The following is an 18,815-nucleotide window of genomic DNA, read 5'->3' as shown; positions in this document are numbered from 1 at the left end:
TCCCAGATATGTTTTTTTCTTTTTTCTACAATTCTACTTACACTATGTGGAAAGAAGCTCTGGAGGGTACTGACTTGGCAGGGATGATTCCTTATCAGCTTTGGGGAAATAGCATGGCTGAGGGTATAGAAGTGACCTGGATGAGCATCTCAATGTGCAGACATACACAGCAAACACAGTAACCACTCAAAAACTTTCTTTAATACCAGGTAGTGCTTCAATCCAAACACTACACACACGTGCACACACCTTTACTAAAGAGGTCCCAAGGAAGGCTGGGTCATGCATTAAGTGTGTTGGGTGAGGACTTTGGCATGACCTAACGGGTTCAGGTATGAGAAAACGTGGCCCCAAATGAAGCACAGCCCCCTCCCCTCTTCCTCGCTGAGAACCCTCAATGGCAGTGGAACAAAACATCAACGCCATGGCAATGAGGAGGCCACAAGGATCCTGGGGGGTAATGGAAAGATTTGGTTTCTTTACAGTATTACAAAATGTATTTTAAGAAGAAAAAAAACAGCCCTGGCCTGCCAGCAGCAGCCTCTTCATGAGTTGGAGCTACAGGACCTGTAGGAGGCCTGAACACAGCTGGGTGTTGGTAGATGAGGGCAGGGGGAAAGTCTTGTTTATGACTGGTATTGAGAAGACCTCGGGGCTCCCCAACACCCTCATCCCCTGCAAGGAAGCAGCTGAGTCTGAGGGACATATTGCATGTACCCAGTTGAGACCAGGAGCTGGATAGATAGTGCAGTGAAGCTAGTCATCAGTCTGGGGCCTATTTTCACATGAGGAGGAAAACAAAAACTCCCATCTTGATCTTCAACGTAAAACAACACGACTGATTACCTGCAAACCCACAACTCAAAACTACTTTTAGAACACTGTCCTTAAAAGTTTTGCTAAGGTTTGAAGTGTGGGGAAGCAGTTCAGCTTCTCTCTTCTCCCCATTTCTAGCCTGTCAGTGTTTTCCATTGTGGAAGGACATTTCTAACTGCAAGGCAGAAGTATCTGTTGTGAGACAGCTTATAGAGAAAGGGCCATATATAGGGCGCCATAGAAAGGGTCATCAGTTTCCTTTCATGCTGATATCCTCTTCCTTCAGAGCAAACTTTCTCCTCAACACCTCTGAAATGAGGACAGCAGGGTCTTCTTCCTTCATCAAGCTCCGATTCCTAGAGGTACAAAGGGTCATTAATCAGCAGGGAGCAAGATTCAGAGGCTGAATGGGGTTGGGTATAATCCATGCAGGGAAGTACTGCTCACAAACCCTACATTTTGATAAGCTGGCACTCTACTACCCACAGAGCCTGCAGGTCTTCTGTTAATCCTGCTGTCAGCTTTTGGTTATCTCACTGCTCATCAGTCCTTTCCTAGGGGACAAACAGGGCAAACTCTCTTTCTTAAGCTATTCTGCTTCTCAGCAGTTTTGGGAAAGGCTGTGCTAAGGGCTTATTCCAGGGGATCCTGGGGGTTGGCTTGACAGGAAGAAGAATGTAGAGACGCATAAATTTCATGAGACCAAGGGGAAACCAATGGAGCACTGTGGTGGAAAGAAAAGTAATTAGGCTGGCTGAGACCTTAAGAAAGATCATCTAAGTCCAAAACCATTAGTTTTACCAATGAGGATAAGATGACTTGCCCAAGGTAATGCAGAGAGTAAGTAGCAGAGATGGGAATGGAACCAACGTCCTCTAAATCCAAATTCTTAATGTGTTAGATAAATGTGAGCTATTAACAAGCAGGCATCCAGACACCTGTAAAATAGATGCTTCAATTAAATATAACCTACATAAGTACAATGAGGTCGTAATGGATAACAGAACAGGTTTAAGACTAGAGCTGAGCACACAAGGAAAACCCCAAACAGCTTCTAAGAATTTTCAGAGAGTGAGCCTCGGCACTTGGCCTTGATTTGCTTTGTGGACATAAAAGAAAAGCTGGGTCAGCTCACTGCCCTGGGGGTCCTGAGAGTTGGGCCATTGAGATGGAAGGAGGGGGGGCAGAGGAGATAGTGCTGGGAGAAGTCTTAAAGCCGAGCTAGAGATCACATGGTGACTTGTCAACTGGCTGGAGACAGGAGGTACTGATGGGGATGGGAAGGTCAGGGCAGAGGCATAGCCACACACCTGGGCCCCTAAAGGTTTGTTCCCAGAAACTAAAGAATCATATAATCTGACTTTAAAGCTGGAAGTCCCTGAGGGAGGAGGAATACAGGCTCGGAGAAAGACTGACCCAAGATTGCAGTTACTTAGTAGCAAAGCCTAGAATAGAACACAGGTTTCCTGACTCCCAGGCCAATGACCTGGCCAAAACACCATCCAGTCTTTCATGGAAAGACATGAAGGGTAGCAATGCTTATCCTAGTTGTGGTTTGTGGTATAGTTATTTCCTGAAAACTGAACTGGGGAACATGTGAGGGAACCAGAGTTCTGAGCACAGAACCTCAAAGCTAAAACGGACATGTAAGTTCAGTTTACCACGATGAAGAAGTTGAACTCTTGAGTAATTGAAAACCCAGTAACAGTCCTGAAGAGGTGACAATACGTATCTCCCACACCTCATAGCAGAGAGTCAGGGAGACTATAAGGGCAGAACTATCAAGATGCGGTCACCAGGGCTGATATTTTTGGTTGAGTGGTTTTCTTTGCTACAAGGTAGGGTTCAATCTGCATGGGGGACTTCTAGAAATGACAATGATGTAAAACATTAAAAAAATAAAGGCTATTAGGGTCTAATAAATGCTGTGGGAAAGGCTGGGTTAATTACTCCCATTCAGAACTAGTTTAGGAAAGAAACAGAGACTAAAGACCCATAAACTGCTTGCTTTGGGCAGATAGAATAGCAGTCCCTTCAGAAAAGCTCTACTGAACAAAGTAAGAAGTGTTTCCCCTTCAGCCCCCAAAAGCAATTTTATTCAGCACAGGACTTTCCACATAAGTAGGTATTGCTGAACTGAAATAAAATAGTTCTGAAATCTGTTAATGATGGTGATTTCCTCTGAGGCTCCTTGATTAGGAGGGTGTCCCTAGTCTCCTCTGCTTAAAGGTACAGAACACCATGAATTTTTCTAGTTGAGAGGTCTATACAAACTTTTCAAAGAACAGAATTTCCAACTCTAATTTTAAAGGATGATAGAGACTAGGGCTGCCTAAATATGAAAGAGAAGGGGTAGAGGGAGAAGGAGAGGGAGGGAGGGAGAGAGGGAGAGAGCAGAGACAGCAAGTGCAGGAATGTATGCACTTGAAAGGATAAGGAAGATGCAGAACAAGCCTCCACCATGAATGAAATATTGAAGCAGAGACTGGATAACTACCTGTCAGGAATGCCATTGGGGTTGTATAACAGCTCTCTAAAGTGAGCCTCCCAGGTTTGAGATTTTACTTCAATTGCTACTGCAGCAAGAGGCTGTTTTGTGCCAAGAAATCAATACCCTGGAGATTTCTGGAGCCTGTGGGCACAGTGGGTGGCTGGCAGTGCCGAGGGCCTCTGTTGCCAAATGGCACCAAGGACAAGCAAGATTGAGTTTCCCACCAAAGCCACTTACAGGTCTTGGCTCTGCTTCATCCGGTGAATGTCCTTCAGGATGCCCATCATGTCTGCAAAGCTGCTAGCCTTTGAGAGAGACACACAGTCCTCATCTTCAGCCAAGCTGCACGCAGCTTTGGAGTCAGTTTTGCAACATTCAGAGCTGGCAGAACAAAGCATGGGAACCGATGGAAGCTCAGGGCCTTCTAACTCAGCCTCCTCTGTGATGTCACTAATGACAAAGGAAGTTGTAGAGTGGAATGAGGATCCAAAACAAGGTAAGGGAGAAGAGACATTTGAACTTCCTGAAGATAAGAAATCTGGCGTTAATGAAGCCGAAGCTGAAAAAGAAAACAATAGGTATTGGTGGGCACTGGAGCCAAGACACAACATTTTCTTACTTGAGCAACAGTTGGGTTGTCACCATGACAACAAGATACTATGGATTTTGCTACTGCCCAGGAAGCCCCAGTGGCAGGAGTCTCTCGAAGCACTCTTCCCAGTTACTAAGGAAAAGGCTTACCATGAGCTTTTTAGGTAACACTCACAGACTGTTCAAGGTGGAAGGGGCTTCAGAGATCATCACTTTACAGAGAGGCCCAGTGGGAGGAAGTTACTTGCTTAGGGGCACATAAGCTAAGTGGTGAAGCCAAAACTTCAATCTCTACAAGAAAAGTTCAGTATTCTTTCCACTACACTATGTTCCTCTTAGAGATGGTAAAGAGGACTCCCATTCCCTGTACCCTTCCCTCTGAAAGAAGTCTCTGCTTTCAAATTCTCAACCCCGCCCCCAACCCAACATATTTAATGGGCAACTAATCTATTTCAGGTCTGCTAGGGGGTCCCTGTCTTAAGGGTCATCCTGGCCATTTCTCTCAAACTAAGATATCCCCCTGCCCTGCCAAAATGATTAGAAACTCTCCCAGAGTCCTGATTTAGGGAGCTTAATCTCTTCTAGTTTCTGAGTATCACAGAAGAGAAAGAACATGAGATTCAGGGAATAGGAGAGAATGTGATTTGTAGGATAGGGGAAGGAAAAGGCTAGATACAGCAACTCTGGAGAGACCCACATAGTGTTCCTGCCTATTGTAGTTTCTTGGGATCCTTTTCCCTCTCGATCCTGTGCCCAATGTCTCTAGATGAACCATCTCTATAGATTTGAAGCAACCAGAGAAATGGTGTGATGGAGACCTCATTTCAAGGGGTGGGGGTGGGAGAGAGAAGGAAAGAAGCAGTAATTTTTGGGAAATTATCTCTTGTTTGCAAAGGGTAGAAGGAACCTTCATTTTTTAGAAATAGATGAAAACTTAAGGGTGTGGACAGAGCTGAATATAGGTATTTAAATGGCAGAGCTAACCATGGGATAGAACCATCCTCAAATCCCAGATTTTGGGTTGGTCTATTAAAGATTTCAGTTTTTCCTAGTACTTGTGACTGGGAAGGAGGCAGCCTGCAACAGAGTGAGGTGCACCACAAACTTTTTTCCCCTGTTGTTATGAAAAACCATAAAGATGGGTGTATCCGGGTTTCAGGAAACCCCTATCAGAGGCTATCTGTCCTGTTACTACCAGGCTGAAAGGCTTGGCCTCCTTCTGATTCTGCTTCCTGGATTTGGTATCTGGTTCCTTGGCAGCTTTGGGGCTCTTACCTGCATCTGCTGCCACAATCTTGGCAATCTGGCTGCGTAGGTGACTTAGCTCATCTTGTAGTTCAGTGGTTCGGCTCAGGGCTGGTAGGCCAGGCTTCTTCAAGGCCAGGAGTTTCTCCTCTGGCCCTCGAAGGTTGGGCACTGAGGCATTGCGCTGCATGACAAACAGTGGGCTGGGCTTCCACTTGTGCCGCAATGGCCGGGTGTCACTCCTGAAAATTGGGGGAAAGGCCCATTTTAGCTAGCTAGACCCACTCTTCTTTTTTACCTGGATTTAGGAAGCCCAGGTGTTCCTGCCCATGTCTCTGCCCTCAAACACAAACTATCCAACCAGAAAGAAAAGAGAACAACTTTGAGTTTTGCCTTAGGCCCCAGGGCTTAGGTAAAATAGGTCCCTGCTGTTTCCCCCTTGCTCTGACTGCTTCCAGTTGAGCCCTTCTTAAACTCCTCCTTCACATGGCGCTTTTTCAGTACTGACTGGTATTCAATAAATAAGTCCAGTCATTACATTAAAAGTTGTATACTTCCATGTGTAATACCCATTTAAGAGGCATGGACCATTGGGTTTGGATTTTGTTATGTGTCATGCCATATTATTATCAATATTAATAACTTATATAGCCCTTTTAAGGTTTGCAAAGTACAATTATTTCATTTGATTCTCATGGCGGGGAGAGAAGAGGGAGGTGCTGTTATTATCATCCTTATTTTGCAGATGAGGAAACTGAGGCAGAAAGAGATTTAAGTGACTTGCCCAGAGTCACACAGCTAATAAGTATCTGAGGCTGTACTCTTATCCATTATACCATTAGCTGCTCAACGACTAGATAAAACTAGCTTCTTACAGCCCCAATATTCTAACTTCCTTATAGGCTCCACTTAACAGCAAGCCCACTGCACCTACCTAGCCCCTCACCCCTGCCCCCCACACACTCAAAATCCTAACTTCTTCATATATGCCTCACTGCTCACTTGAACAACAGGTGTGTCCACGAACTCATAGTTCTCACAGAAACAGCAGACGTGTCCATGTGATGGGAGCCCAGCCACTGCCTCTAGCTAGGTACTGCCCCCAGACCCAATCCTCAAATTTCCCACAGAAAACAGGTATGTCCATGCACTCAGCCACAACCACATCCATCTAGCCTTAGACAGGACCACAACAGTCAGCCAATCAGAAAGCAGCACCACCAGGATGCCCAAGCAGGATGTGGACCCCAAAACAATAGAAGGGACTTTCCCTAAGTAGGCACCTGCACAGTAATAGTAAAGAACTGACCTAGAGTAAACTTATGACATAGGCAGGCTTATTATAATATCATCATACATACATACACACACCGCAAACGGGTTTTTCTATATGCATTGTGGGTAAACGAACGCACAGTTCCACTGTGGCTGGAACCCCTCCTGCCTTTTTAATATTAATCATATTCTTCTATTCTATGTAAATTTTGATTGTGTAATCTGCATCTTTACTCTATAAAAATCCATTTTGCTTTCTCTGAAGTTGCTGGTTCCTCTTGGTATTTAGCCCACTTCATGAGAGGTGTCAATCTCAATAAATGCCTATACTTGGATTAGAGGTGGTCTTAATTCTTTGAGATGGTTCCACCACAATACATCATGAAACCCCCAACAGTTTTTGGGTGGGCAGAGTCTAAACCTCAACAACACCAAGGGGGCAGAAATGCGTATCTGAAGTATATATTAGAGCTAATACTGTTCTCCCTGACAATGGTCAGCTTTTGGTGATGGTAATATGCTGGAATTGATGAAATTCAGAAAAATGTTTAGCCATCTAATTAAGAAAAAACCCCCTATAATGCATTTTTATTAAAATTCTCTAAACTGCATTTCTGATCCATGGAGTGCTACATTTATGTCTAAGCTATATATGAATTAAATTTCCCAAGTGCCTCTCTGACCTTGTCACTCTTCCACTTAAAAATATTCAAAGGTTCTTGTTGCGTACTGAAAAAAGTATAAACTTTTAAAGGCTTTCACACAGCCCAATTCCAACCCCTATGTCCAGATTTCTTTTTACTTCCTTCCCTTCACATATTCAGTGTCTTTGGCCAAATTGTAATACTCTCTCTTTCTATTCCCATGCTTTTGCTCACAAGTTCCAATGTATGGAATGCCCCAGTTTCAATCTCTACCTGCTAGAGGACACTTCCAAACCACCTCTCTGTGGAAGTGAGAGGTCCACAGGTGTTACACATCCAACATGTGTCCAGTCTTTTTCAAAGTATTGATTGGTTATGCTTTTTTCCCTTCTAAATTCTATTTGCTAAATGAGATGGCTCTCTGGGAGGGGGTGGGGGAAAGAAACTAGACATAACTCTGATAATGTAAGAAATAGCAGATATACATAAACTTATTTTTAAAAACCACAGAAAAGCAATCTCTTCCAAATTTCTCAGAGCACTTTGCACGTCTCTTTATGCACTTTTCTCATTCACTTCTGCATCACAGTGTACACGTATTTTCCCTCTATTAGAGTATAAACTCTGATCTACAGCAATGAGCACAAAGCCTCTACAATGTCTGTTGGATTAGTGAGGGCCTAGATCTCTATATGTGGCAAAGAGACAGGGAACCTATAGTTCTCACACCTTTACCAGTCAAATGCTAGGCTCTGCTACACCGAGGCCTGGCTCCCATGCTTTACCTGACTCGAGCATAGGTTTCCTCTTCATCTGCTGCTATCCAGGCAATATCGGCCAAAGTAGGGACAGGGGGCACATCGCTCAGATATAGGTCAGAGATGTTGGGTAGTGTCTATGGAAAGAAGCAAAGAGGTTCTTTGGTGGGGCTGGACCGAATAGTCTCATCATAGAAACAACCAATCAAGGCCACTCTGATGACCTTTTTGCTGGGAGAGAAATCTGGTAATAGCACAAGTGTTCAGAAGTACCACAACATTGTTATTTTTATCATTATAAACAGTAACAGCTTGTCACCTCAACAAATACTTCTATTTAAATACGTCACTGTTTGGACAGTATGTTTAGACAATCGAATCTACTTGCCACAGGTGAATAGGGCTTTACACAAATTACACATAATATTGTAAGTAAGGAGGACTTTGTTGTTCTTCCTTAAGAGTCTAATTTCCTAGGACTCATGGCCATAACAATCTTTAGTTTCTAGGTGCTAGATAATAATTCTCATGATCATGGTTCAAAACAGTTTCCATACTGGCTCAGTGAGATACAGGGATTAGGTAATGTAAAATTGTGAGGCTGTTACTGGCAATATGCCTTCTTTGTCTATTGCCCTATAAAGCAAGTGGACACTGGTCAGTGAGTGGGGAACCCACAGGGGAATGGCAGTGTAATGCTGTGTGTGCCTTGATCAGCCCCCATCAAGACTTGGGGGTGGGGTGGAGAACCTGTATGTTTGCTTCAACCAGCCCCCATTGAGGCTTTCGGGATTTAGAGGAGTGCACAAGCTGGAATGCCGTTTTTGTCTTGACTGACCCCATGGAGAGGTAAGGTCAGTTGCCCCTCCTCCCCTTCTTGTTGGCCCCTGCAAGAAGGGTGATTAGGGGATCCTATAAGAGTTAGTGCTCCCATTATCAGGAATCCATTGAGAAGACTAGACTAGAATAATTAGAACAAAGTAAGTTTAACTCTTCTGAAGCTGTTTTCCTGTCTGCCCAGATCAAGAGTGAACCTGTTAAGAGGCTGAAGTCCAAAAACTCAATGCCTCCCGTGTGTTATTTGTGCAACAAATATATACAAAAACTCCTGTTTACACAAATGAAATTCTTCACTATTTGACAGACCTGTGATCTCCTCAATGTAAGCATTTCCTTCAATGGTGCATGCAGATCACAGCTCAGCTGTGCCTCTTTGTCCTGCATGTTACCTGTGCTGGTGCTCAAGTACCTTTTACAAAGGACCAATTGTCACACTGTGGGGCCTTCTTGAATATGCCAGCTGTCTGCTCACTATACTTGGAGCTCATTACATGGCTGGCCCACCTTGGTCAACCATACTTTCCTCTGGTGATATCCATGAAATTCCCCTGATAAAAAGTCACCTCAAGATTCCTTAAAATAGGAGACTTGCTGTAAATCACACTTCCTATTGTTCTATTCATGAACTTTCTTTGTAAAATCAGAATGCAGCCTATTTAGCAAACACAGATGCATGAGTGTGACAGGTTTATGGCACAGACAGCCACTGCTCAGTGACTTCCAAACACCAGGTAGTCTCTGGACATTTCAAAACATCCAACAGAACATTAGTTTTTATAACAGACATAGTCCCCCCCCTTTTCTCCCCCCAAGTACACAGTTGCTCTCACTGCTTTCTCCAACCTTTCTAAACACCCCTCCAAAAACATAGAATCTGCTCTCTGTTCCACTGCTACAAGGCTAGGAAGAGAATCCCAGTCACCTGACTCTGGCCAAGGCTTAGCCCAGGCCAGATGGGGCACAGAACCTTAGACAGAGGGTGGGAAGGGGAGGAGTGGACAGCAGGTTGAATTATGGTCAGTCTGGCTCCAGGGCCAAATGCTGCAGTTGAGATGGGAAATCCCTCAGGTCCTGAAAACCCCACCCACCTCCCCTGGTTTCCTTTCTTCCTAAAGTAACTCTACTCAACAGCTGTAAATGACTTCCTGAGAGCTAGGGGAGGGGGGAGAAAGGGTAAGATCTGCTTTAGAACCAGCAAGGGAGCAGCTAGCAAAACCTAAATGCTGTATTCCCAGCCAAGATGGGCCTTCTAAATCCCATCCCTTTAATAGGCCCATCAGAGAAACCCCACCTCAGGGAAGGGAGCTCAACAGGAGTTTAACTTAGAACAAGTTCTAAAGCTCAGTTTAAAAATGAGTTCCCCCAAAGAATCTGCTTTTGATTACGCTGGGTCATTCTTATACTCAAAACACTGAAGTTTGTTTTGAGGCCACACCTGAAGTTCCCTAACCTATCAGCAGCAAAACAGCCCTGGGGTGTGGGGCTGATGTAGCTTCCTCCTAGTCCTGGCTTGGATATGTCACTTACCCCTCCGTAAAATGAAGATGCCTATCTCACAGGCTGTGAAGAAAACACTTTGGAAACCTCCCAGCATGCTAATACTCATTTCAGTTGTTTTTCAGTCGTGTCTGACTCTTCATGACCCCATTTGGAATTTTCTTGGCCAAAAAACTGGAGTGGTTTGCCATTTCCTTCTCCAGCTCATTTGACATATGAGGAAACTGAGGCAAAAAGGGTTAAGTGACCTGCCTAGGGTCACATAGCTAGTAAGTGTATGAGGTCAAATTTTAACTCCAGAAGATGAGTCTTGCTGACTCCAGGCATTAGGCCTTAAAGCTGCTGCCTCAGTATAGCTCCTCCTACCACCAACTAACCTTGATTAGTCTCCTTAATTCCCTAGCTGAGCTATCAGTAAACTCTATTACTGAATCGAGAAGCTTTAGCACAGATTTAAGGGAAAGAGGATCCTGCAGTGGCATAAAATAGAAAGTTTAAGGTGCTCAGGCTTACAAAAGCTAGAACAGTTTTTCCCCTTAACCTTGTCAAAGGGGTCTCGGTCTTATCAAGCCCCACTGTCCTTTGCTTCTTCTAACCATGATGGCATGGTGCGGGGAAAGAGTACATTGCCAAATCTCCTTCCTTCTCGTTTGTTTTATTCTTGATGCCTTGGTTTTACATCAGTCATTTTCAGATATACAGCTACCTGGGTGGTGGGGAGCAGGGGCCTGCTCCGCACCCCCCCCCCCAAAACATACACTGAGCCCTTCTTTGAAACAAAGAAAAACAGCTAAGCAAAACCAAGATGGTGTCAGCATCTGACAGTATATATAAAACATTCCTTACCCATGGTTTCCCCCCTTCTCACCCTTCCTACATTTGAAAGAACAACGGAAAAAGCTTGTACACCGCTAAGAGGAATTTTTACATGCCAGTCACCCCTAAAGATTTTCTAGTTCCTTATTGGAGGTATAAACAGAAGAAAAGAAAACACTCAAGAGTTATTTTTTCACACCAAGCCCTGCAATGCACTGAGCTCTTCTGACAGCATGGTTATTGGAGGCTGGCTCAACCATCCTTTACTCACTCTTTCTGCCTTCCTCAGTACCCCATTTATGGGATGCTTGGCCACACACTGGTACAGGCTCTGTACGACTGAGCTAACTGGTCTCTCTGGGAATCAAACATGCTGCCTTGCTTTCCCTGGTCCCATGGCCTAATCCACTGAGCTGAGGAGCTATTTTGACCACCCCAACAGTGTAATTTCTCAAATGTTCACCTATGGCTCCTTCTCTTTCCCTGCCATTTCCCTCCTTCCTCACATTTCTTAAAAAGTGCTTGGCCTTTATCACACTTTCTCTTGTATCACACTTATCTGCATACCTACTGTATCCCTTCCCCCTGCCCCAATTAAGTCAGGAGTACATTTAGAAGGATGGTGTCCTTTTTCATCACTGCATCCCTAGCAATGAGCACTGGGCCTTGTTTGATGTTTGCCAAACTGAATTCCTTGATGAATTCCATGTGTCCCTTAACCTCTCTGGGCTTCAGGTTCCTCATCTGTACAATGTGTGGATGGCCTAGATGGCCTGAGGCCCTTTCTAGCTCAAGCTATGCTCCTGTCATGTATGATTGCAGCAAACAAGTATGCTTACAGTGCCCTGGAACACATATTCCCTGTAGGCAAGACACATGCTTCAATACTTCAATACCTAACATACCTCCTAGCTCAGGGGGCTCCTTGTTAGACTGTTGTAGGGCCTGACAAGGGAGGCCCTGAATAATGGCCCAGTGTTTCACCTGAGGTCAGTGAGCCCAAAGCCACCTGGAATCTCAAAGAGAGAATCCAGCCCCACTCTAAAACAACCCCCTACATCTGAGGTAGCCTGTTTTACTTTTTGGACAGCTAAGTTTTTCCTTAAGCATAATTAAATTTGTCCTTTTTAATTCAATAAGCTTTTACATGTCTAATATGTGCAGGGCACTGCGCTAGGCCGTAGGGATTCAAGGACTGAAGAAATTTACATTCTACTGGAGAGAAGCTCAGGTCAGGCAAGGTCGTGTATTGTTGGGAGCTGGCACCTGAGTGACCTCCTGGAGGAAGCCAGGGATTCTGAGAGGTAGTAGTGAGGAGGAGAAAGTGTGTTCTAGACCTGGAGGACCCTTTGGGTAAAGGCAGTAAAGAAGATGGAATGTCCCTCAAGGGGATATATGCTCCCTGAGGGCAAGAATGATTTCTTTGTAGTCTTGTACTCCTAGTACCTATCATGGTGCCTCATGTGTGGCAGTAACTTAAGGCAGGCTGCAGCTGGATTATGGAGGGCTTGGATGCTGGGCCAAGTTTGTACTTTCCCTAGAGGCACTGAAATGGCAAAGGGGGTGGGAAGTGGGGCTGTCCCATACTCATATCTTAAATTATGGAACAAAAATTTGGCAGCTGTGTCTAAGAGGGATCAGAAAAGGGAGATAATGGAGCCCGGGATACCAACCGGGTTACTGCCTACTGTGAGCAAGAAGTGATGAAGGCCTAAATTAGGGCAGAGACTGTAGGAGTCATTCTGTTGTCCTCACTCACCCCCCATAGCCAAGCTGTTGCGGAATCCTATTGATTTCACCTTTGTAAAGTCTCTGAAATTTGCCCCCTTCACTCCTTTGACCCTGCCACCTCTCTGGTGCAGCCCCTTGTCACCTCAGACTTGGGACTGTAATAGAGGCTGGTGGGTTGACCCCACTCCAATCCAGCTTCCATTTAGTCACTAAAGTGATCTACCTAAAGTGAAGGTCAGATCATGTCACTCTCCCCTCCCCCCCATCCCCAACTCAGTAACTCTGGGGGCTCCCTCTAAGCAAATACAAAATGCTCTGTTTGGCATTCAAAGACCTTCCTAACCTAGCTTCCTCCTACCTTTCCAGTCTTCTTGCACTATACTCTTCAGTCCAGTGACCCTGGCTTCCTGGCCGTTCCATGAACAAAGACAGCTTATTTCTTGGCTCTGGGCCTTCTCTCTGGCTATCTCCTGTGATCAGAATGCTCTCCTTCCCCTGCTCCAGCTACTGACAGCCCTGGCTTCCTTTACATCCCAACTAAAATCCCACCTCCCTCAGGAAGCCTTTCTTAATTCCAGTGCTTGCTTTCTTTTAATTATTTCTATTTTTCCTGTAGAGTTTGATTTGTAAATGTTTATTTGCATGTTGAATCCCCCATTAGATTGTAAGCTCTTTCAGGATAAGGACTATCTTTTGCCACTTTTTGGATCCCCATGGCTTAACACAGTGCCTAGCACACAGTAGGCATTTAATAAATGTTTACTGAATTGAGTGAAAGGAGAGAATGGTTGTGAAAGATGTCATGGAGGTAGGATTGACAGGATCTGACAACTGAGTGGATATGGGAGATAAGAGAAGGAAGAATTAAGGATAGCTGGTTCACAGCTCAAGCAGTATGTTAGAGGCAGCTGGGGCAGCAGACAAGGTGCTGGATTTTGAGTCGGGAAAAGTGGAGTTCACATTTGACCTCAGACTTTCCTAGCAGTATGACTTTGTGGCAAGTCACTTGTTTCTATCAGTTTTCTCAACTGTAAATGGGTGTAACAGCAATACTTATCTCCCTGGGTTGTTGGGAGGATCTAGGGAGATAAATCCGTATAGTGCTTAGCACAGTGTGCCACATGATGGGTGCTTAATAAATGCTCCTTCCCTTCTCCTTCTCCAGTGTGTGTGTCTGTCTTCCCACACAGCCTCTCTAAGAACAACTACTGCTGTTGAGCTAAAACCTCATTATCTTAATTTGTACTTATTATTATAATGATTTGGACCAATCTTTCATGTGGTTGTCAATAGCTTGCAATTCTCTTGAGGACTGCCTGTTCATATTTTTCACTACTTTTCTATTGGCAAAAGATCTTTGGTCTTATATATTCATGTCAAATCTCTGTAAATCTTGAACATCATTCCTTTATCAGAAATATTGATGAAAAGATTTTCTCCAGTCTATCAAGGACCACTGACAGTGGCTCAAAAATCTTACCTGCTAGTTCTTTTAGAACTCTTTCAAGACCAATAAGGAGGTTAATGTAATAGTCCTGGGACAGGTAACAAACTCAAGGGCACTGAGCTGGTATCACCTTACTTGTCTTATGTGTACTAGGCACACTAATAGTAAGTAGTTTCCACACTAAGCAGTTTTGTTCTCTTTACTGTCTGAGGAAAATAGCTAGGTTGCAAGCCTGGGTAACTGGGAGGATACTGGTGCCCTTGACAGTAACAGGGAAGTTTGAAAGGAGGGACGGTTTTGGAGAAAAGAAAATAGTTCATGTTGGGCCGTCCAGTTTGAGATGTTTAATAGGCAAGTGGAGATGCAACACCAGAGGTCTGCGCTGAACAAAATCATCACTATTTTGAATTACATGGTGATCAGCATACCTTGAATTTCCTACAGGTATTCTGAACAGCTCCCTCCTATCAAGAGCCTCTAGGCTTACTATACAGACAGTTCTTGCTTTACACAAGTTTGCATTATGCAGATTCAGGAGTCCTCTACTTTAGGCACTGAAGCTGTTCTGGCTGGGCTGCAGGAGGTGAAGTCTCCATTTATGTTAACTGAAAGCTGGCTGGTTCTTCAGGTAGGTAGGGTAGAAATTATTTTTAGAAATAAAGAAAATGAGATGCAGAAAGGGCCTTATTCCCTCACAAAGGGGCCCAGAATAAGTAATAGCTGATGTCTGCATAGTACCTTAAAATCTATAAAGGGCTTTACAAACATTATCCCTTAATCTTCACGACAATGCTGTGACGGAGGTTCTACAAGTGTTCTATTTTACAGATGAAGAAACTAAGGCTTTCCTCATGGCCACAGAGCTGGGAGTCCTAATAAGTCTCTCTGGGTTTCAAGTTCATTTTTCCACTATACCTGCTGCACTTTTCAATTTAACAGGGACAGAAACCAGAGGACCTATTCAGAGGTGGGAGTCCATGAGTAAAGAACACTGAATACTTCAGATTTTTAAAAATGTATTTATCAGTCTTGCTAAATTTTTTCCTTATTTTTCTTTCTGAAAAATTGTTTTAAGGGATGTATTTCGGGGAGGGGGGGGAAATCTAGGTAATACAACAAAAAAATACCAATCAAAGAAATGGAAGTAGTGAAATACTGTTTCTGCAATCACAGATTGGAAGAGACATGAGATATCACCTGGTCCTTTCTCCTTACACCTAGGGAGGTGGGGGACATGACCAAAAGTAAGAAACCACAAGGGCCAGGACTAAGCCAGGCCCTTGGCCCACTGCTTTCTTTACCATGTTAGACAAACTTGATTCCCCTCCCCCTCCCCCCCCGCGCGCCAATGCTTTCATGCCCCTTTACCTGAAAGGACGCCCGAGGACATGGCTTCAAGGGCAGGTTAGTCCCAATCCTCCGAACTACACTTCGAGCAGCTCCATGTGGTTTGTTCTGCCAGAGTGGGATAGTCTATTGAAAAAGAAAATCACAACTCAGTTACTTTCCCCAGAGCCTGGAGACAAGGTCAGTTTACACTAATTAATTCTCAATAATGTTTGCTTATGATTATGCATAGGAATACTAAACTCTAGCATTTGAAATCACTATTTTCTTATGTTTCAACCCTATCATATAACATAGCATTTGCATATGTATAAGAGCAAGCCAGTTTGGCTAGAGTCTGTGAGGAGTAATATGTAACCTGCCTGGAGAAAGGCTGTAAACAGACTGTGAAAGCCTTTGAACTAAACCTTCCTGAGCAGGGCTGAGTGGCCACAGCTGTGAGGATGATTGAAAGGGAGAACAGATAAGATCCTGGGTAACTGGAGGAATGGTGGTATCCTCAACAGAAAGAAAAGGAGTTAGGAGGAGGGCCGGGTTTAAGGAAGCTTAGGTTTAAGCTCAGTTTTAGACATGTTTTGTTTGTGATGTCCAGCGGGCAGTTGGAAATGCTATCTTGGAGCTCAGAATAAATAAGAGGTGTGGGCTAAAGGACCTGGAATCCATTCAAGCATGAAGATGGGACATGGATGATATTTCTAGAAAGAAAAACCAGGAGGGATCAGTGAGACATGTACAAAGAGAATTAGGGCAGAGAAATGTCAGTAAAACCCAAGGAGAACTATCCAGAACCAATAGTGTCAAAACTGCAGAGAGGTCAAGAAGAAGGAAGGTTTGGTAAAGACCACAGAGATTTTAGCAATAAAGATACAATTTGAGTGGTAGTTATGGAAGACAAGTTAAGTGAGTGGGAGATAAGAAATTAGAGGCCATGAAGAAGAGACAGCTTTTTCTAGGAGTTTGATTGTGAAAGGTAAGAGACACAGGATGACGTTATTAGGGAACAATGAAGATTTAAGGAAGAATGAGAGGGTCTGGGCAAGTTCTAAGGCAGCAGGGGATAAGTCAATGGATAAGGAGAGACTGAAGAGGGAACAACGGTGGGACAGGAGGAGACAAAATCAAAGGCACAAGTAAAGGGGCTAGTGTCCGCAGTTAGGACCACCTCTTCCTCTAAAATTGGAGCAAAGTGCCATTGATGTGACTTGAAGTATGGAGTTAGGGAGCAGAGTGAGGCGGAAGGTGGTGGTCCAGGTGGCGTGAAAAGAAGTATAGACTAAGTGTGGAGAGTGATCCAGCTTTACTACTTCTGCTCAATGAAACCCACAGCATGCCTGTCCTCACCAAACAGATGGAGTATTCTTTGTTTCCCCACCCTGCCAACCACTGCAGATGTGCACATAACTTACAGAATCTGTTTCCATCTCCAAGATCACAGCTGGCTCCCACCTGGCAGGGCTTCCTCATGTTAGGCCATCTTCGGGAACAGCATGTCTCTTTAACTGTAAAGCAAGAGTTCCCCCAAAGGACATTTAATGGAAATAAACAGAAATCTCCTGGGTCCCTAGCGAACTAGTGAATGCATCTGCTAGTGCCAAGGCCATTTATATTGGTCTTTGCCACACAAAAGGTGGTCTTTTTACAATACTACCTTTGTGAAAACGTGCCGTTTTTAGACAGACCCATTGTAACAAGAGTCCAGCTCTGGGAGCCTGAGTGAGGACGTTAGCAATCTGCCTCCACTGTCAGTAAGTTAAAGGCTGAGCCTCTAGTGGGCTGGGCAGTAACCTCTCAGAGCCTTGCTTCAAGTATTAATTTAATACCGATGGGAGAGAAGAAACTTGTGTTACCGGGGGAAAACAGAAGCAGGACAAAGTCAGGGCTCAGCGGCCCTTCGGTGACCTCAACATGCCCCCGGCAGCTGTGCTGCCTGCCGCTTCTAGCGAAGTGCAGCGGGAAAAACTTGGGAGCGACGGACCCGGAGCAAGAGACAAGCTCCGGGCTTGGCCCCGTCATCCTCACTGGGCTACGGTAGCTTCAGAGCCATCTCGCAGTCCGGAGGACCTGCCGGCCTCTACAACCTGCCTCCGCCCGGGCCTCGCGGCCCTTCCCCCACGGCCCGGCGGTCACTTACTGCGCGCCGAGCCCACGGCCCGCAAGGTCAGGGCCGGCCCCCGCGCCCCCGCCGCGCCCCTTCCGCGCTCAGGGTCGCGCAGCGGCCCCGGGCCGCGAATCGGGCTACGGACGAGAGGGCGACTGCTCGGGCTCCCAGGGTCCCGAGGCCCGGGGACGGTCCCCGGAGGAGCTGGGGGAGGGGGCGGGCAGCGGGCCGCGCTGGGGGCACGTACGGCGCGGGGTGACCGGGCGGGCGGCCTCACTCACCTTACGGCTCCTCCTCCCAGAGTCGCCCGGACGCGGCCCGCCCGGCCCAGCCGCTCACTTCCCCTTCCGCTCTCCGCCGTCCCGCGGAAGTTGCCCTCCACGCCTGCGCAATGCGCTGTCCTCCCCGCCTCCCCCCCCCCAACTCTGGGGCGCTCGCCGCTCCGGGCGTGGGCCGGACTGTGGCGCGTCCCGCTAGCCGACGTCTACGGTCGCGCTCCGGAGGGAGGAGCCTTGACCCCAGGAGAGGAGCACGTGGGGAGTAATCAGGAGGCGGAGTCGGGCTTGGAGCTAGGCCACGCCTCTCCCTGGAAGCCACGCCCTCGCCGGATTGGCCCTGTTTTCCGACCCGAGGTTCAGGCACCAATCTCTCCCGCCCCGCCCCCGCCCTGCCCCCACCCAGCCCCCGGTGGTCGCAGGGCTGGAGATTCTCCCCTGGCAGTTTCCGGCCTTTTAGGCTGACTAAGCGTTTTACGTTCATTTCCTCACCCATGGACTTGGCCGGGGTCACAGCGGCCGCTCTGCCCACTCCCTGGAGGGCGGGTCCTACTCTTGGACTGCTCGAACTGTTCGGTTCTCCCTTCGCTTCTGCTCGTCAGTCACCGAGAGCTCGCTCCTACCCCGCAGTCCTGGGTGTCCGCGGACCCCGCCGTTCTCTTCTCCCTCTCCTCTCCTTTGTTACGCGTCCTCCTCTCACACCCTGGCTTCGGGCACGTCTTTCCCCCCGTGGGCTCCGAATCCCCCGCATCGCTTAGTGGAGTGGCCCCCGGCTGGTCGCCGTGCTTCAAGCCTTGCCCTCAGTCGGCATTAGAGCTGCTAAAGGGTCTCAGGTCATTCCATTTAACCCAGTCATTGTCGGGGGTCGCTGGGGTCAGATAACACATCCGAGGCCGGAGCCTTGGACTCCGTAGTTCTCCACGACCAGTGACATCAGGACAGCG

General features: G+C 46.2%; 1 protein-coding gene across 3 annotated transcripts; it reads right to left on the bottom strand.

The window, feature by feature from the left end:
* Window positions 1-179: 179 nt before the first annotated feature.
* MTFR1L (mitochondrial fission regulator 1 like) lies at window positions 180-18,095 on the bottom strand. 3 transcript variants are annotated; one of them, XM_036746397.1, is made up of 7 exons: window positions 17,878-18,095; window positions 16,905-16,997; window positions 15,520-15,624; window positions 7,848-7,957; window positions 5,174-5,385; window positions 3,545-3,866; window positions 180-1,172 (listed from the first exon to the last, which is right to left on the bottom strand). In XM_036746397.1, the coding sequence occupies exons 2-7, from the start codon at window positions 16,917-16,919 to the stop codon at window positions 1,067-1,069; spliced, it is 870 nt and encodes a 289-aa protein (XP_036602292.1). In that variant the 5' UTR covers window positions 16,920-16,997; window positions 17,878-18,095; the 3' UTR covers window positions 180-1,066. The 3 variants fall into 3 exon arrangements, with proteins under 3 accessions (XP_036602292.1, XP_036602294.1, XP_036602293.1); XM_036746399.1 differs by having other exon boundaries at window positions 17,630-17,880; XM_036746398.1 differs by lacking the exon at window positions 17,878-18,095 and adding an exon at window positions 17,346-17,577.
* Between the last annotated feature and the right edge of the window lie 720 nt (window positions 18,096-18,815).

This window comes from Trichosurus vulpecula, chromosome 2, assembly GCF_011100635.1.
Source record: "Trichosurus vulpecula isolate mTriVul1 chromosome 2, mTriVul1.pri, whole genome shotgun sequence".
Taxonomy (NCBI): Eukaryota; Metazoa; Chordata; class Mammalia; order Diprotodontia; family Phalangeridae; genus Trichosurus; species Trichosurus vulpecula.
This window is presented reverse-complemented; position numbering and strand designations above follow the sequence as displayed.

Excerpts from the sequence above, each read along its gene's own strand:
- MTFR1L (XM_036746397.1), bottom strand. Across the intron at positions 7,958-15,519 it reads GTCCTCGGGCGTCCTTTCAG|ACACTACCCAACATCTCTGA; the intron begins GTAAAGGGGCAT and ends TTCTTTCCATAG. Across the intron at positions 1,173-3,544 it reads ATGAAGCAGAGCCAAGACCT|GAATCGGAGCTTGATGAAGG; the intron begins GTAAGTGGCTTT and ends TTGTACCTCTAG.